This window comes from Limulus polyphemus, unplaced genomic scaffold, assembly GCF_000517525.1.
Source record: "Limulus polyphemus unplaced genomic scaffold, Limulus_polyphemus-2.1.2 Scaffold1091, whole genome shotgun sequence".
NCBI lineage: Eukaryota > Metazoa > Arthropoda > Merostomata > Xiphosura > Limulidae > Limulus > Limulus polyphemus.
Window position 1 is genome coordinate 234,258 of NW_013666701.1, and position 14,431 is coordinate 248,688.

At 32.1% G+C, this 14,431-nt stretch overlaps 1 protein-coding gene across 1 annotated transcript in view; it reads right to left on the reverse strand.

Moving 5' to 3' along the window:
* The window catches only part of LOC106462092 (Ca(2+)/calmodulin-responsive adenylate cyclase-like), a gene marked incomplete at its 5' end in the record, with an annotated part of 86,126 nt that extends 82,777 nt beyond the window's left edge, over positions 1 to 3,349 (reverse strand). The window contains 2 exons of the mRNA XM_013921977.2: positions 2,809 to 2,927; positions 3,191 to 3,349. Of these exons, the coding sequence (XP_013777431.1) occupies positions 2,809 to 2,927; positions 3,191 to 3,349 (278 nt within the window). The remainder of the gene's footprint in view (positions 1 to 2,808; positions 2,928 to 3,190) is intronic.
* Between the last annotated feature and the right edge of the window lie 11,082 nt (positions 3,350 to 14,431).

Sequence of the window (14,431 nt, forward strand, 5' to 3'; positions counted from 1 at the left end):
TATTAAAATGTTAGTATTCTTATAATCGTTAAGTAAACCTCCAACAAAATAGTTTCATATATATATCTTATATTGTGACATACGTGCTTGAAACATACTTCTAATATATGCTAGGCATTTTCGACAGGTTAACATAGTCTGGTTGTGTTATGTTAGAAATTCATCTTCAAAATAGAAAAGATGGAACATCTGTATACAACAATTCAACTTTAGAAGTTTTAAACAGCGGTTATAAAAATACACAACTCTATACCGGAATAATTATTAATTTTAGTTTCAAGTAGTTTAATTACTAAGGCTTCCTTTAAATTGCGGCGATTTTTACGTGTTTTTTTTTTTTTTTCTATTAAGAACTTCAACATTGTCAGTTTGAAAGAATGACTATACTTGGACATATGTTCATAAACATGTAACGCTCGTCTTCTTGTTCACAATTTATTTGATACACGGAACCAATCAGAATGTTGGTATTTTTTTTTCATAGAACTTGCCCTATTTTGAGATTAAAATAAATATTACTTTTTCCAAAAACTTTCTGATTGGATGTGACTCTTTTGGGGTAAAAAAAAATTGTGCAATAAATAGGACGTTTATTATTACTTGACTTGTACTGAGACTTCTGTTCAGATTTTTTTATTAAGTTAGAGGAGACTTTGTTAGCGGATTCTAGAGGAAAAACCGATTTGGGTTACTAATTCTGTTTTCATTTCGTCGAAGTCCGAAATAAAATGTTCGTTACAGGAATAGATAGCCTCAATAGATTGATACAGAGCTTTTACGATGCCAAAGTTTTGAAAAAAAATCATGGTAGGAGTTCCAAGGTACGTATAAGTCCGTGTGAAAATTCTTATGATAAATGGTAGTGTGGAACTTGTTATCATGTCTTTTAACAAGAACATTCAGGGATGGAAATGTGTGGTTTCCTTCAACTTCACTGGTAAAGTTAATGTCAGGGTGGACCAGGTTCAGTTGTGACTCTTCAATGGATGAGGAATCATTTAAGTCAGTAAGATACTTTACTCAGAAAATTGATGGATGAAGGGATGTGGAAATAGTTTGATCTTCAATTTTGACCATGACTGTGCTGGGATTGCCCATGTTTAATCTTTTGATCTGGTCATAATTGAGACCTTCGAATTGAAAGTTGTTATAAGAAGTGGTGAAATGGAGAATTTTGTTTTCACAATTTCACAAGAAAGTGAATATTTTAAAGAAGGGTCGTTTATGTAATAATCAAGGGTACAATTCATTGGTTCTGAAACCGGTACTTGTGTGGACAAACTTTTCACGTCGCAACTGACAATAATGGTGAATGGGTCGAAATGTTTCAGCTTTGTGACAAATTCTTCAGGTGTTTACGTAATAATTTGAATTGCATGACGTTGATAATCCCCTGAGAATGGTCGTTTTGAGGAGTTAATGTGCAGTTTAGGAACCGTGGGAACTGTTATCTCGACATTTCTTAAGAAATTTTATGTCCAGTTTTGGCTTTTCTGTGCGAATGTCTGTTTTTGAAGGTATCTAACAGAATTTACAGTTGAGACCATATGTTCGACGCAGGTGCTTACTTAAAGATAACATGGTGTGAAAACAAGGCACAACGAAAGGGAGGACTCTTATAGTTGTCAAAGACTTCCTGGACCCTCTGAAAGGAAATAACTAAATAATTAAAGTAAATAATCTGATACTTGAAACTTAAAACTGGTTAATTTGTAACATAACACAATCAGACTATGCCAACCTATCGAAAATGCCTAGCATATATTAGAATTACGTTTCCAACACATATGTCCTTATGTAAGATATGTATGAACCTATTTTGATGGAGGTTTTCTTAACGATTATAAGAATACTAACATTCTAATAACAGGTAATATGTAATACACAATACCGGGTAAAATCTAGGATAATATTTTGAACCACTATTTTGGAACAAAACTAAATTGATTTTTAAAAAATTTTTCACACATTCATGTGTCTTCTTCTGTCCAATGATTGGTTGTTGAGAGAAACCCATACAGTGTATATTTTATAACGGAAGTTCCAAGTCTTTTAACGGCATATGACCTTCAATGATGTTTGACGATTGGTAACCTTTGGATTAACGAACCTTCCACAATATTTATTTTGGCATAATTTACAGTTTTATATATTAATTTGGCTGATTTTCAGTTAGTTTTATGATCAAGATTCCTCATGTGTAAAAAATTATCATTAACTGTTTGACTATTTGCATCATCATTTTTACGTTCTGTTGTAAACCAGTCAAATACCGATGTATCCGTTCCCTAGTTTTTCGTATTATCTAGATCGGGAGTTCACTCCTTGCAGTTGTTGTACCTGATGAAGCCAGGTTAACCTGGTGAAACGTTACTATACGATGTATATCCGACAATAAACAAGTTTTAAGTTTTACATAACAGAGTACTTCTTCTAATTATTTACACATCTCAAATATTTCAATATACCACACGAATATTATATCTTTATTTTATTGATATTATATCAAATAAGTTTATTGGACTCTCATTATGAACATTGAAGTTTGAAGCTGTTTATTCTACGTATTTGTATGGAAAATTACGAGGATTTTTTTCCCATTCTTTGTATAAGGGGATTTATGCCAAAATTTCTAACACTGTAATATGAAACTGGATGTATATATATATATATATATTGGCAACTTACCAATAAGGACTAAAAAAATTAAAATATACGATACACAAAAACGAGATCGTAGACTTTACAAAATGTTCTAACATTAACAGTAGTTTTATTGCTCTTACGATATAATGTGATCTTACTAACCTCACATTCTCGTGTCTCTGGATATAGATCTTGTGAAATTGCCCTTCACGAGGACTGATAATATCTTCTTTCATCTCCATGGCAACATGCTGGGGAAGAACACTCAGCAGAAGACGTTCCTAGGTTTAACACATTATTGCACATTGTTTAAAAAAATGAGTCACTTGTAGTAATGATAATATGATATATCAGTTTATAAGAAAATAAGTTGTATTGTTTATTCTTCTATTTTGTCGAAAGACAAAATCTAGGAGATTGAAAACTTTAAACTTAAATTATTTTATGTTCAGGTTAGCATGTTTTTGAAAGTCACAAGAAAATTATTAGTTTAAATACAGTTCACATGTTTTCTATTTTTGTAGCCCACCCTTCTGATGCCTACCAGCTTTTCGTTTTCATCCTCCATCTCAAGTCGAGTGTTAATACAGTTCCGAGTGTCCAAGAAAGCCCTTCTTTGCGCATGTTCCATTAGGATGTGGACAAATATTCCAACCGTGTTCACACAGATGAAAGCGATCCAGTTAGACACAAGCTGTGGAAGAAAATTGTATGGATATGATTTGGTTTAGTCATTTTATAATAACTGGTTCATCAGTTCATAAAATTAAGCTAATATCGAGTTATGAGATATATAACAAATTGAGAAGCATACGTTGTATATTAATAACACATTGAAACAAGCATCATATGCTAATGTTTTAACAGGAGTTAAATCAAACATGAGCTAGAAAAACATATGTCGTTCTCTATTATTTTTCAATAGAATTTAAATTACATATATAAAAAAATGAAAAATACATGGGAGTTTAAATTAACGGTTGAGAAGAAACAAAAATGGTACGTTTACACATTATTAAAAAATAATGATGAAAATTATTCAAGATTCATTGGAATATTCACGAAAATGTAAGATGAAATAATCAGTGGTGAGAAGAAAAACATGGCGCATGAACATGTTCGTAAAGACGTAAAGCCAGTCGCTTCTGTGAGATGTAACCATGGTATTGGTGAGCATGTTCATAAGGAGCTCCTTATGAACAAGCCTTATGTACCCTGTTTGTTTCATACCAGTAAAGATTGATTTTCCGTCTTTATGAACATGTTCGCAGACTATATTTATTCCCCACCATTAAGCACTGTTTCTATCTCCTTATGAACAAGTCTTATGTACCCTGTTTGTTTCATACCAGTAGAGATTGATTTCACTTCCTTATGAACAAAACGACATTTATCTTTTATTTCTCACTACTAGCTTTGAACTCCTTATGAACAAGCCTTATGTACCCTGTTTGTTTCATACCAGTAAAGATTGATTTTCCGTCTTTATGAACATGTTCGCAGACTATATTTATTCCCCACCATTAAGCACTGTTTCTATCTCCTTATGAACAAGTCTTATGTACCCTGTTTGTTTCATACCAGTAGAGATTGATTTCACTTCCTTATGAACAAAACGACATTTATCTTTTATTTCTCACTACTAGCTTTGAAATAGAAACAGTGCTTAATGGTGGGGAATAAATATAGTCTGCGAACATGTTCATAAAGACGGAAAATCAATCTCTACTGGTATGAAACAAATAGGGTACATAAGGCTTGTTCATAAGGAGATAGAAACAGTGCTTAATGGTGGGGAATAAATATAGTCTGCGAACATGTTCATAAAGACGGAAAATCAATGTCTGGTGGTATGAAGTAAACAGGGTATGTAAACATGTTCATAATGGCGTAGAAGCATCCGTTAGTGGCGAGAAATTAAAAAAGGTACGTGAGCATGTTCATAAGCAGGTAAACAGTGGGTTGTGTTGGGAAATGAAGACAGCATGTTGGCAAATAGTATCTAGGTGTCAAAAGTAAATATGATTTGTAGCTACGTTCAAAGAGAAGTGAAAATACTGTCCAGTGGTATGAAGTTAGTATCTTATAAGTATGAAGAAACGTGTAGCTGTTTTAATTTCGTAGTTCATAGCAAATTCAATAAAAAGCACGAACATTTATCTGTAAAAGCAATATTGATAAATTATTGGAGTTGGAAGCAGACAAAAGAAGTAAATTTGATTAAACAAAAACAAGGTTATGAAAAGTTAAATGTATTTATATCACTTTGTAGCAGACTAAACATGGTGTATTTATATCACTTTGTAGCAGACTAAACATGGTGTATTTATATCACTTTGTAGCAGACTAAACATGGTGTATTTATATCACTTTGTAGCAGACTAAACCTAGGAAAACGTGTAGAGTTAGACGTTGCGAACAAAATCGAATACAGTCACGAAAATTATAGATTAATACTATCCATCTGTATTGAAAAATTAATAAAAAAACAGTCTTTTTTTTTCAGAACATACATAACTTTTATTTGGGAAATGATCACAGGACATATTTTGAAAATTATTTAACGATACAGCATCATATCGATAAACTAATACATTTCTAATTTTTGGCTTTTAGAAGAATCCAGATTGCTTCCCAAATACAGAGCTAATTTATTTAGAAACATTTAGAGATGAAAGTAGTATCTTGCTTCAAGAAGAACTTATTGAATAACGAAACGTTGAAAAACATCTTGCCCCCCCTTCTCTCTCCCATCGATGGTTCATCGGTAAGTCTGAGGGCTTATAACATTAAAAATCAGGTTTCGATACCCGCGGTGGGCAGAGCACAAAAGTGCCAACTCATTCAGAAACATCTTGACTTCTCAAGAAGAATCTAAAATCTAGATTAACGGTTTATTTCATGAATAAACATCGTATACAGACACGTTTGAATATATTAAGGCAATTATCAAGTAAGCAACGTACAGTAAGTAAATAAAGTTATTGTATAAATACATGTTTAGATATATGTTAATACAGTTATAATTAACATAGAATTTATTCAACTTTGTCGTTTGTACAAACACATTCTGACGTCTGTTACCTTGCTTGAAAGAGCTGTAAACAAGCTTTTTACAAGCCCTAATAAATATATTTTCTGTATTTTTAAGGTTTCGGAAAAAAAAGAACCAAGGTTATGCTACATCTTGCTTAAAATATCAAAATAACAAACAACTAAAAACATGAATGTGAAACACTGACAGAAGAGATGTAACACTGAAGAAATGCTTCACTTATGCTTGAGATAAGACAGCGAGGAACAGTGAATGATGTTTTAAGTTTGGTATAGCCTGAATAGTTTATAAGGAGTATGAAGTGTTTCATTCCAGTCTATGATCACATGCAATTGCTTCATCTATGTTTGTTACTATTATTACAGAGACATAAATGTCGTCTCAAATACGTATGTTAACACTAATAAGTATTATAAGTATTACCCAAACAACAAAAGAAAAGTTTTATTCATTGATGGAGAAACTACAAGTGTAGTATTAACGTAAGTTAAGCAATCTTACTGTTTACTGTTAAGCACAAACTGCCCAATGGATTATCTGTGACGTGTTCCCCGTAGAGATCAAACCCCAAATGCTAGCGTTACAAGCCCCCAAGCTTACAGCTGAGCAATAAGGGGTTCCATCTTACTACTGCTATACATTTCAAGGAGTATGATGGCTCTCCATCTTACTACTACTATAGATTTTAAGGAGTATGCTGGATCTCCATCTTTCTATTGCTACATTTTAAGAAGCATGATGGATCTCCATCTTACAACTGCAATACATTTTAAGGAATATGATGATCTCCATCTTACTACTGCTATAGATTTTAAGGAGTATGATGGATCTACATCTTACTACTGCTATACATTTTCAGGAGTATGATGGATCTCCATCTTACTACTGCTATACATTTTAAGGAGTATGATGGATCTCCATCTTACTATTGCAATACATTTTAAGGAATATGATGATCTCCATCTTACTACTGCAATACATTTTAAGGAATATGATGATCTCCATCTTACTACTGCTATACATTTTCAGGAGTATGATGGATCTCCATCTTACTACTGCTATACATTTTCAGGAGTATGATGGATCTCCATCTTACTACTGCAATATACTTCAAGAAGTATGATGGATCAATATTTACATAATCAATCTTACAAATACATTTACTTCTGCATTATCAAAGCAGAAATGCTTGTATTTTAAATAATTCCTTTATCCTAATGTAATCGTTAATTGCATTTTTCTTACAAACTATTTCACAACATGCATGAAACGAATCTCCTTGTTAACGGAAACATAGCTTGTTTCCAATGTGACCAATGATCTGTTTTAGATCTTGGGTACTTTGAAACCATTCCTTTTATTTTCAAAACATAAGCTGTGGTTAAAGATGTTCGTCCAATTTTCATTTTCGAAGAATCGATAAATTGTCATCGCTTTTCGTGACAGACCACATGAAGTTAAAGTATGAATTCTTTCATTTTTTGAAGTAACCTCCCATTTTAAATAAGAATATAAATGTTACTTAGTCTGCAATACGGAAACTCTAGAGCAGATGCATTATTGTCACCGCTTATAGAGACCTTGACAAAATCATAATAAGTATGGTTGCATTTTCATCTGTTATCATTTGATAAAAGTAAGAGAAATTATTTTCAAACCAAAAATAATATTGTTTTATTGACGACCGATGAGTATGAGCTGCAACGTCGCGTAACTTTTGATGCTAGTTAGAAAGACAGATGAATTAGATTGACTCGTAAGTAGCATAAATTATCTGAAAATAAAATCAGAAAAAGCAATTCATTATTGACCACTGAGAGTGAGCTCAGAATCCTATCGAAGTATGTAAAAGGACATACTGAAGAATTGTTAAAATTTGACGTTATTTATTCTGTAATTCAATTGTGGTTTCTAATGAAGTGGTTGTTGTTGGTGGCTTTTTTAGCCTAAAGCTACATTGCAGAGAATAGAATCGCAAATTTTAGCGTTGTAAGTCCGAATACATATCTCTGACCCACCAAGGACCCACATAAACAGTGAGGCCTCTAATTACTCAGGCATCATCTCAATATTCTTATATTTAAATTATCTAAACTGTTTTTAAATTCAAATTTACAGATTACAACGTCTGAGTTGCGTAAACCTAAACAGAAGGCTAGGGGGAGTGATATTTTGAACTATATCCTGAGCACCATACACACACGCACACACATAAGATATAACCGGAGTTAGGTGGTGATACCAACCAGCTAAGGCAGCGATAATAAAGTTGATCCAAAACGTCACAATTTACCACTGACAAGCAAACTAACAAAAAAAATATATATATATAATGATAACAATAAAGGAAACACTTGAACCTTCTACAAAGTTGGCGGAAAGCAGTGAGTGCCAGGAAGCCTCAGCGGAAGTAAAACCCGTAAACCGAAAATGTTACTCATACTTCATCTCCTTGCAGTTCATCAAACAACCAAAACCCAGACAAATAAAAGAAGTAGACAGGATAACTTTTACAACCACTATTTCATGGTTGTTTGAATGAAGCGTGAATTGAGTAGTCTGAAGTTTTACGTATTTGGAAAAATTCTAACTCCAAACAATGGTGTTCTACTCATAAAATTCCTACAATAAAATTACTGTTTCACTAGTCTTATCAAACTCTCACTGTTCCTGAACGTATGCTACAATACGTAATATTCCTACACACACAACTACCATAATCAAATCCAAAAGTATAACACTTTGTAGAATAGATTTCATTGATTTGTCAGTGTGATACAAATATGGTATATTTATTTTGTTAATTTAGCTAACATGCACGGTATTTTGTGTTTTATACTACTGGTATATTTTATAACATTTTCAATCGCAGTATTTTGAGACTGAAAGGGTAATCGGAAAATGTCAAACTAGTTTCCTAGTCTTTGCACTAATATTTATTTTTCCGAAAGTGTGGGTTGTTTCATTAATCTCCCAGACTTAACTCACAAACTTTGAGACTACACACAGTTTTCATATAAATTAATTATCAGAATTATAGGTAGTCAAAATGGTATTTCTCTTATAATGCCAATGGTTTTGTTCCATGGCTGTGCTCATTGCATTCTCAATGTTATAATTTTTATATTATTATCATATTGCATAAATATCTATCTATAAAAAGGAAACCAAAACTACGATAAATAAAACACTTAGGAGGAAAAATTAATTTTAAATATAAACCCTGCGATTGTTTTCCAGCCATTATCAGCATGAATAAATAATAGAATTATCCAATTATATTGAATCATTAAGAACACGTAAAAATAGCGTATGTACCATATGAATTATGCAAATTAAAGCTAAATCACCTCATATACAGACTAGCCATTAGTTACGAAACTGCACGCACAGACCAATTACAGACGTTAACGGTTTTGTTTGTTTGAAGTTAAGCGCAAAGCTACACAATGGGCTATTTGTGCTCTGCCCACCACGGGTATGGAAACCCGGTCTCTAGCGTTGTAAGTCCGCAGACATACCGCCGTAACACTAGGGGGGGGGGCACATTAACGGTATCCTAATGGGAATACCTGTCGATTTAAGGCAGCTTGGAGACAAAGAAAAAAAAGAGATTGTTAACCACATTTTTTTAAAAAAATTGGTTCTTAAAAGCTTAATGTGGCCGGGCGATTTTAGGTGATTCAAAAATGTCTTATTGTTTAAGCTCAACTTGCCTACCATATCAAAATTTGTTCGGATGAAAGAAGACAAATTAAAAGTTGTCTGATGATGAGACATATATCATCTTTTTGTGTTTTTTTTTTAGTATCGGTGTTCTTTTTTGATGCGACGAGACAACAGTTTCCAGCCGTCGGCCAACTGATGTACTTCATCTCATTTAAATTCTAAAGTAGCTCGAAGTATTCAATACATAATGATGAATTCATAAGCTTGAGATGTCTCAGGTTTCTTAGGAGACTTTTCGTTCTCAGAACTAGTTATCACCGGTTATCTTCACCGTTAATTTAAAAAAAATATCATTTTTGTGTTTGCTGTCAAACTATTTTTTAAACGGTTTCACAATGAATTCAGTGTTTTGAAAAATGGTTGTATGCATTATACTACACCTATGAATACATTCAGTAAAATGAAAGTATATGTTTATTTTATGGCAGTTTTTACGTGATTTTAATGTTTTAACCATACTTGGAAATAGGTTTTTAACATTGAAAAATAACGGTTAATTCTACGTGTTTTCACGATATTTTTTTTTTTTACTGTGTAGCTCTACGTGAGTATGAAAGAATACTGAAACATATATGTTGAAAATGTTTTAAAACAAATACTAAAATAAATAACTTGTTTTGCAATGAAGAAATTGCATTTTAACTGAACAAACGTGTAAGTTTTAATGATAAAAAAACAACATATTAATAAGAACTACATCTTCTAGAAATTAGCTTTTGAAATCAAATATGCATCTGCTTAACATGGTGTGAAACTAGTTTCTAAGCCCTAATTTTATTGAAAGCTGAAAATTAAGAGTAGAGATTACTATCTTAGGATTTTGTATTTAAGAAGAAAGATGAACGGCCAGGGTTAAAGTATAATTAGCCATCATTTATTAGGAGCTGCTGAAGGATAGCTAGTCAGCAGCACCCACCGCCCCCTACACGGTTATCTCAACTGAATAGCAGGAATGGCTATTTATAATATCCTTACAATGGAAAGTGCGGAATGTGCTCAGCAGCATATCGCGGTTCGTACCTTGGACCTTTTGACCCAAAACTATTAAAATCTTTAGTATTTCACCCTGAACTGGATCGCTGTAGATTTTAAAGGCAGAACTATATAAAAGTTTATAAGTGAAACTGTCGTAGATTCTAGAACGTTCTTAAAACATAGATAAAATTCTTTGAGTAACGAAAGCTATTTCCAGTATCAAACCGTAAGTGCTTTATCAACACATTGTACCAATTATTTCATGTTTTGAGGGGTTTTCCAAGTCTCTTAGATCAAGCAATCTATTAAATCCACCACTGGTACACATCGAATGGTTTATGGCCTGTTATAAACTAATTTTTTTTTTCATTTTAAAATAATTTTTCTCAGTAAGTATGATATTTATTTCAAATTCAACCATTCTACTTAAAAAATAATAATAATGACAGAATTTTACTGGAATAAAATTACGATTCTCAACATGTTTCTGGTAAAATGTAATTGTTTATGATATAATCATTTTTAAACGTGTTATTTTGTATAATATTCGTGAATTTTCAGAATGATATGTAGCACTGTACTACGAGTCCTGTTGATATTTTTACTTCTAGTGCATTTGGTCTTAGAGTTGTGTTAGAAAACTTTATAAGATATCATGTATTTTCTTCACAATTGGAGAGCGCTCTGAGTTTATTTCGCACACACAAAAGTTGAAACGGAAAATATATTTGGTGATAATGTCTTTCTAACCCTGTCAAGAGATAGATTTGATTTTTAGAAAGAGGGATCTAATTTTGCACTAGTAAACAAAGTGACGAACGTCAAAGTTTCATTGTTGTATAATACTAATCTTTTTTTTCTTTAATAACTCCAGGAATGATTTGCATATGGTGAAGAAATAAGCGCTATATTGTTACTTGTTGGCAGGCAAAACTTTTGATAAGTGCCCTTGTCGTCCCCATGAGTGCTCGTATAGATTAGTGAATAGAAGAAGCCTTTCTCTCTGGAGGAAGAAATATTGGAAGAACTGTAAGAACCAGAGAAGCCATGCCAGGAAATATAAGAACTGCAAAAGTAGCTGGATATTGCTACGAAATATTGATTTTGGAAATCAAAACATTTTTTATGACGATAAAAGAGAGCGGTAAGGAATAACGTACTGAACAGATATTATGTAGCATGTTACAGTGAGTAAGATGTCTTTTCATGAAAACATGCCATTTCTATATAATTTTGTCTCTCACTTATCAAACAGACTTTATTAAATTTTGTCCTAACTTTGGTGACTTGATGCGGATATAGTGAAACTGTCGACTTCTTCAGTGTTCTTGCCACATATATATATTTTTCCTGTCGATATCTTGAAAATTTAAATATTTAAACATCTAAAAGCAACAGATTGATATCTTGAAATAAATAGAATAATCTGTTTGAAGGAAAAATAATGATCAAAGTTAGTTCATAATTTAGCTGCTTTTTCAGGAATATTTGAAAAGTTCTTCCTGAGGACCCTAGTTCAGTAATACTTCTGGACAAAATGGGAGCAAATGTGATGTTACAAGTGTATGAAGTAGCTACAAAAATATCATTTTTCTGTAATCAGAGATCATAAAGACTTGTTGATGCGTGAAATGCAACCAACAGATTTTCTGTTTTTTCAAAGAAATAAAAAATATTTTTACTGTGATTAACTCTAAATGTGATGCTGCTAAACGTAGTAAAACATGTTTTTAGTCTATCAATTAAATGCACCTGATGGCTCCAAAAACGATTTCAAATGGCTAGAGACCTTTGTTTTTGTGTTTTTAAAGGAGTTAAAATGGTATTTAAATATCTTCTTCAAAATAAATTGAAGACTTTTGTCGGTTGAATAGCTAGCTAGCTCATCATGTTTGTGAACTATCTGATTATCCCCCCCCCTCCTTACCTTAGAACAAATTGTCAACGTATTTTACCAGGAAACTATAAAATGAAAACAACAACAACAACAACTAGTGTAACGGTGGTTTCAAAAAGTTGGTTTAAGTTATACTTACTAAGTCACTGGGAGTTATATGCTATAATTATGAAAAACAAAAGGCATAAGAAATAAGTGTAGATTTTTGACTTCTGCGATTATGGGGTTCACAATCCAGACGTCTGTTCGAGGTAAAGCCGTTCCAATATAAAACTAAACTTCACCTGAAGAAATGCTAGAAATACCTTAATAATCCGTGATCAAGCTGCGCATAATAATAACTTTAAAATCACCTGGTTGACTGAAGATGCTGAGGATCAAGGAAACTATTACAACTGTATTAATATATTTATACTTGATATATTACTTGATATATATTGATTGATGTATGAAAAAAATGATATGATAGGTGAGTTGTTTTTTGTTGTTGTTGTTTTTTACGGTAGCAATAGAGTTCTTTTGTCTATGTTTCTGAAGGCTGTTATGCCATATCATACACATTATGCATATCATACTAAAATACGTTATGATTGTTTCATTCGGTCCACATCTGATTTCAGGATTATTAGAGAACAAATCTCTTGAACTTGAGCTTTGACGTCAATTACTTAGAACTAGGGTTTAGTTGAACATTTTGAGGTTCATTTCAGAAAGAGAACACAATAATTTGGCAAATAGAAAAAAAAATCTGGTTTAATCTAAAAAATGACTATTACCTATTTGAAACAAATATGATAAAAAACTTTAACGATATTACATTATGTATGTAAAAAACTTGACATTATGAAGCCGTTCATGTTTAATGTTTTGGAACTAAAGTAGTAGCTCAAACACTGACTCAAGTTTCTTCGTGAAAAGCTGAGATTGAATTGGGATCTTTCTACGAACTTACTGTGCTTATTTTGTAATAACTAAAAGAGCCAGTACACATGCGTAAATCCAATTTATTTTATAATGTTACTTTATCCATTGCATAGAACATTCACTTCAAATACAATTAAAATGTCGTGTTTCTTAACATCAGAATTTATATTGTAGTCTGGGTATCGAGATCTTATTCTCAAAGATTATGATGGTTTATATTGTAGTGTAGGTAAAAAGAGTGTGTTTATAAACAAGATTATGATATTATTGTTGAATAAGTCAAAAAGGTGCGCTTAAAAGCAAGATTATGATATTCTATATTGTTGAATAAGTCAAAAAGTGCGCTTAAAAGCAAGATTATGATATTCTATATTGTTGAATAAGTCAAAAAGTGCGCTTAAAAGCAAGATTATGATATTCTATATTGTTGAATAAGTCAAAAAGGTGCGCTTAAAAGCAAGATTATGATATTCTATATTGTTGAATAAGCAACAAAAATGTGTTTATAAAAAGATTAGATATTCTATATTGTTGAATAAATAACGAAAGTGCGTTTATAAACAAGATTATGGTATTCTATATTGTTAAACAAGTATATTTGTTTGTTGAATTTCGCATAAGGCTATTCGAGGGCAACTTGCAATAACCTTCCCTAATTTAGAAGTGATTTACTAGAGGGAAGGCAGCTAGTCAACACCACTTGAGCATGGAAGCACATTATGCTAATATAATAATAAATTGGCAAACAAAATATAAACCACTTCATTATGCTTATAAATAGTTGTTTGCCAATTCATTATTATTTGTATTTATCTCTATTAAAAGCTAATCTCTTCCTAGGACTTTTTACTCTCTTACTTTCTCAATAATACCCTGTTACTAAGACGATTTTATCTCTCTCTCAGGTTTGTTTTTTGTTAAGCACAAAACTACATAATAAACTGTGTGTGTGTTGTTCCCACCACGGATATCGAAACCCTATTTCAACGTTATAAGCCCTCAGTCTTGCCGCTGAGCCACCGGAGGTTCCCCTCTCAGGACTAGTTTCTCTGTTTTTTAGCATATTATAATCTCTCTCTCCTTCTCTGTCCCTAAAACTTTGTTATCCTTTGTCTCTCTCTCTCGTAACTAAGTATTCTATTCTTAAGACTTTAATAAACTGACACATACCAATGAAACATTTTCGTTTTTAATTTTATTCATAA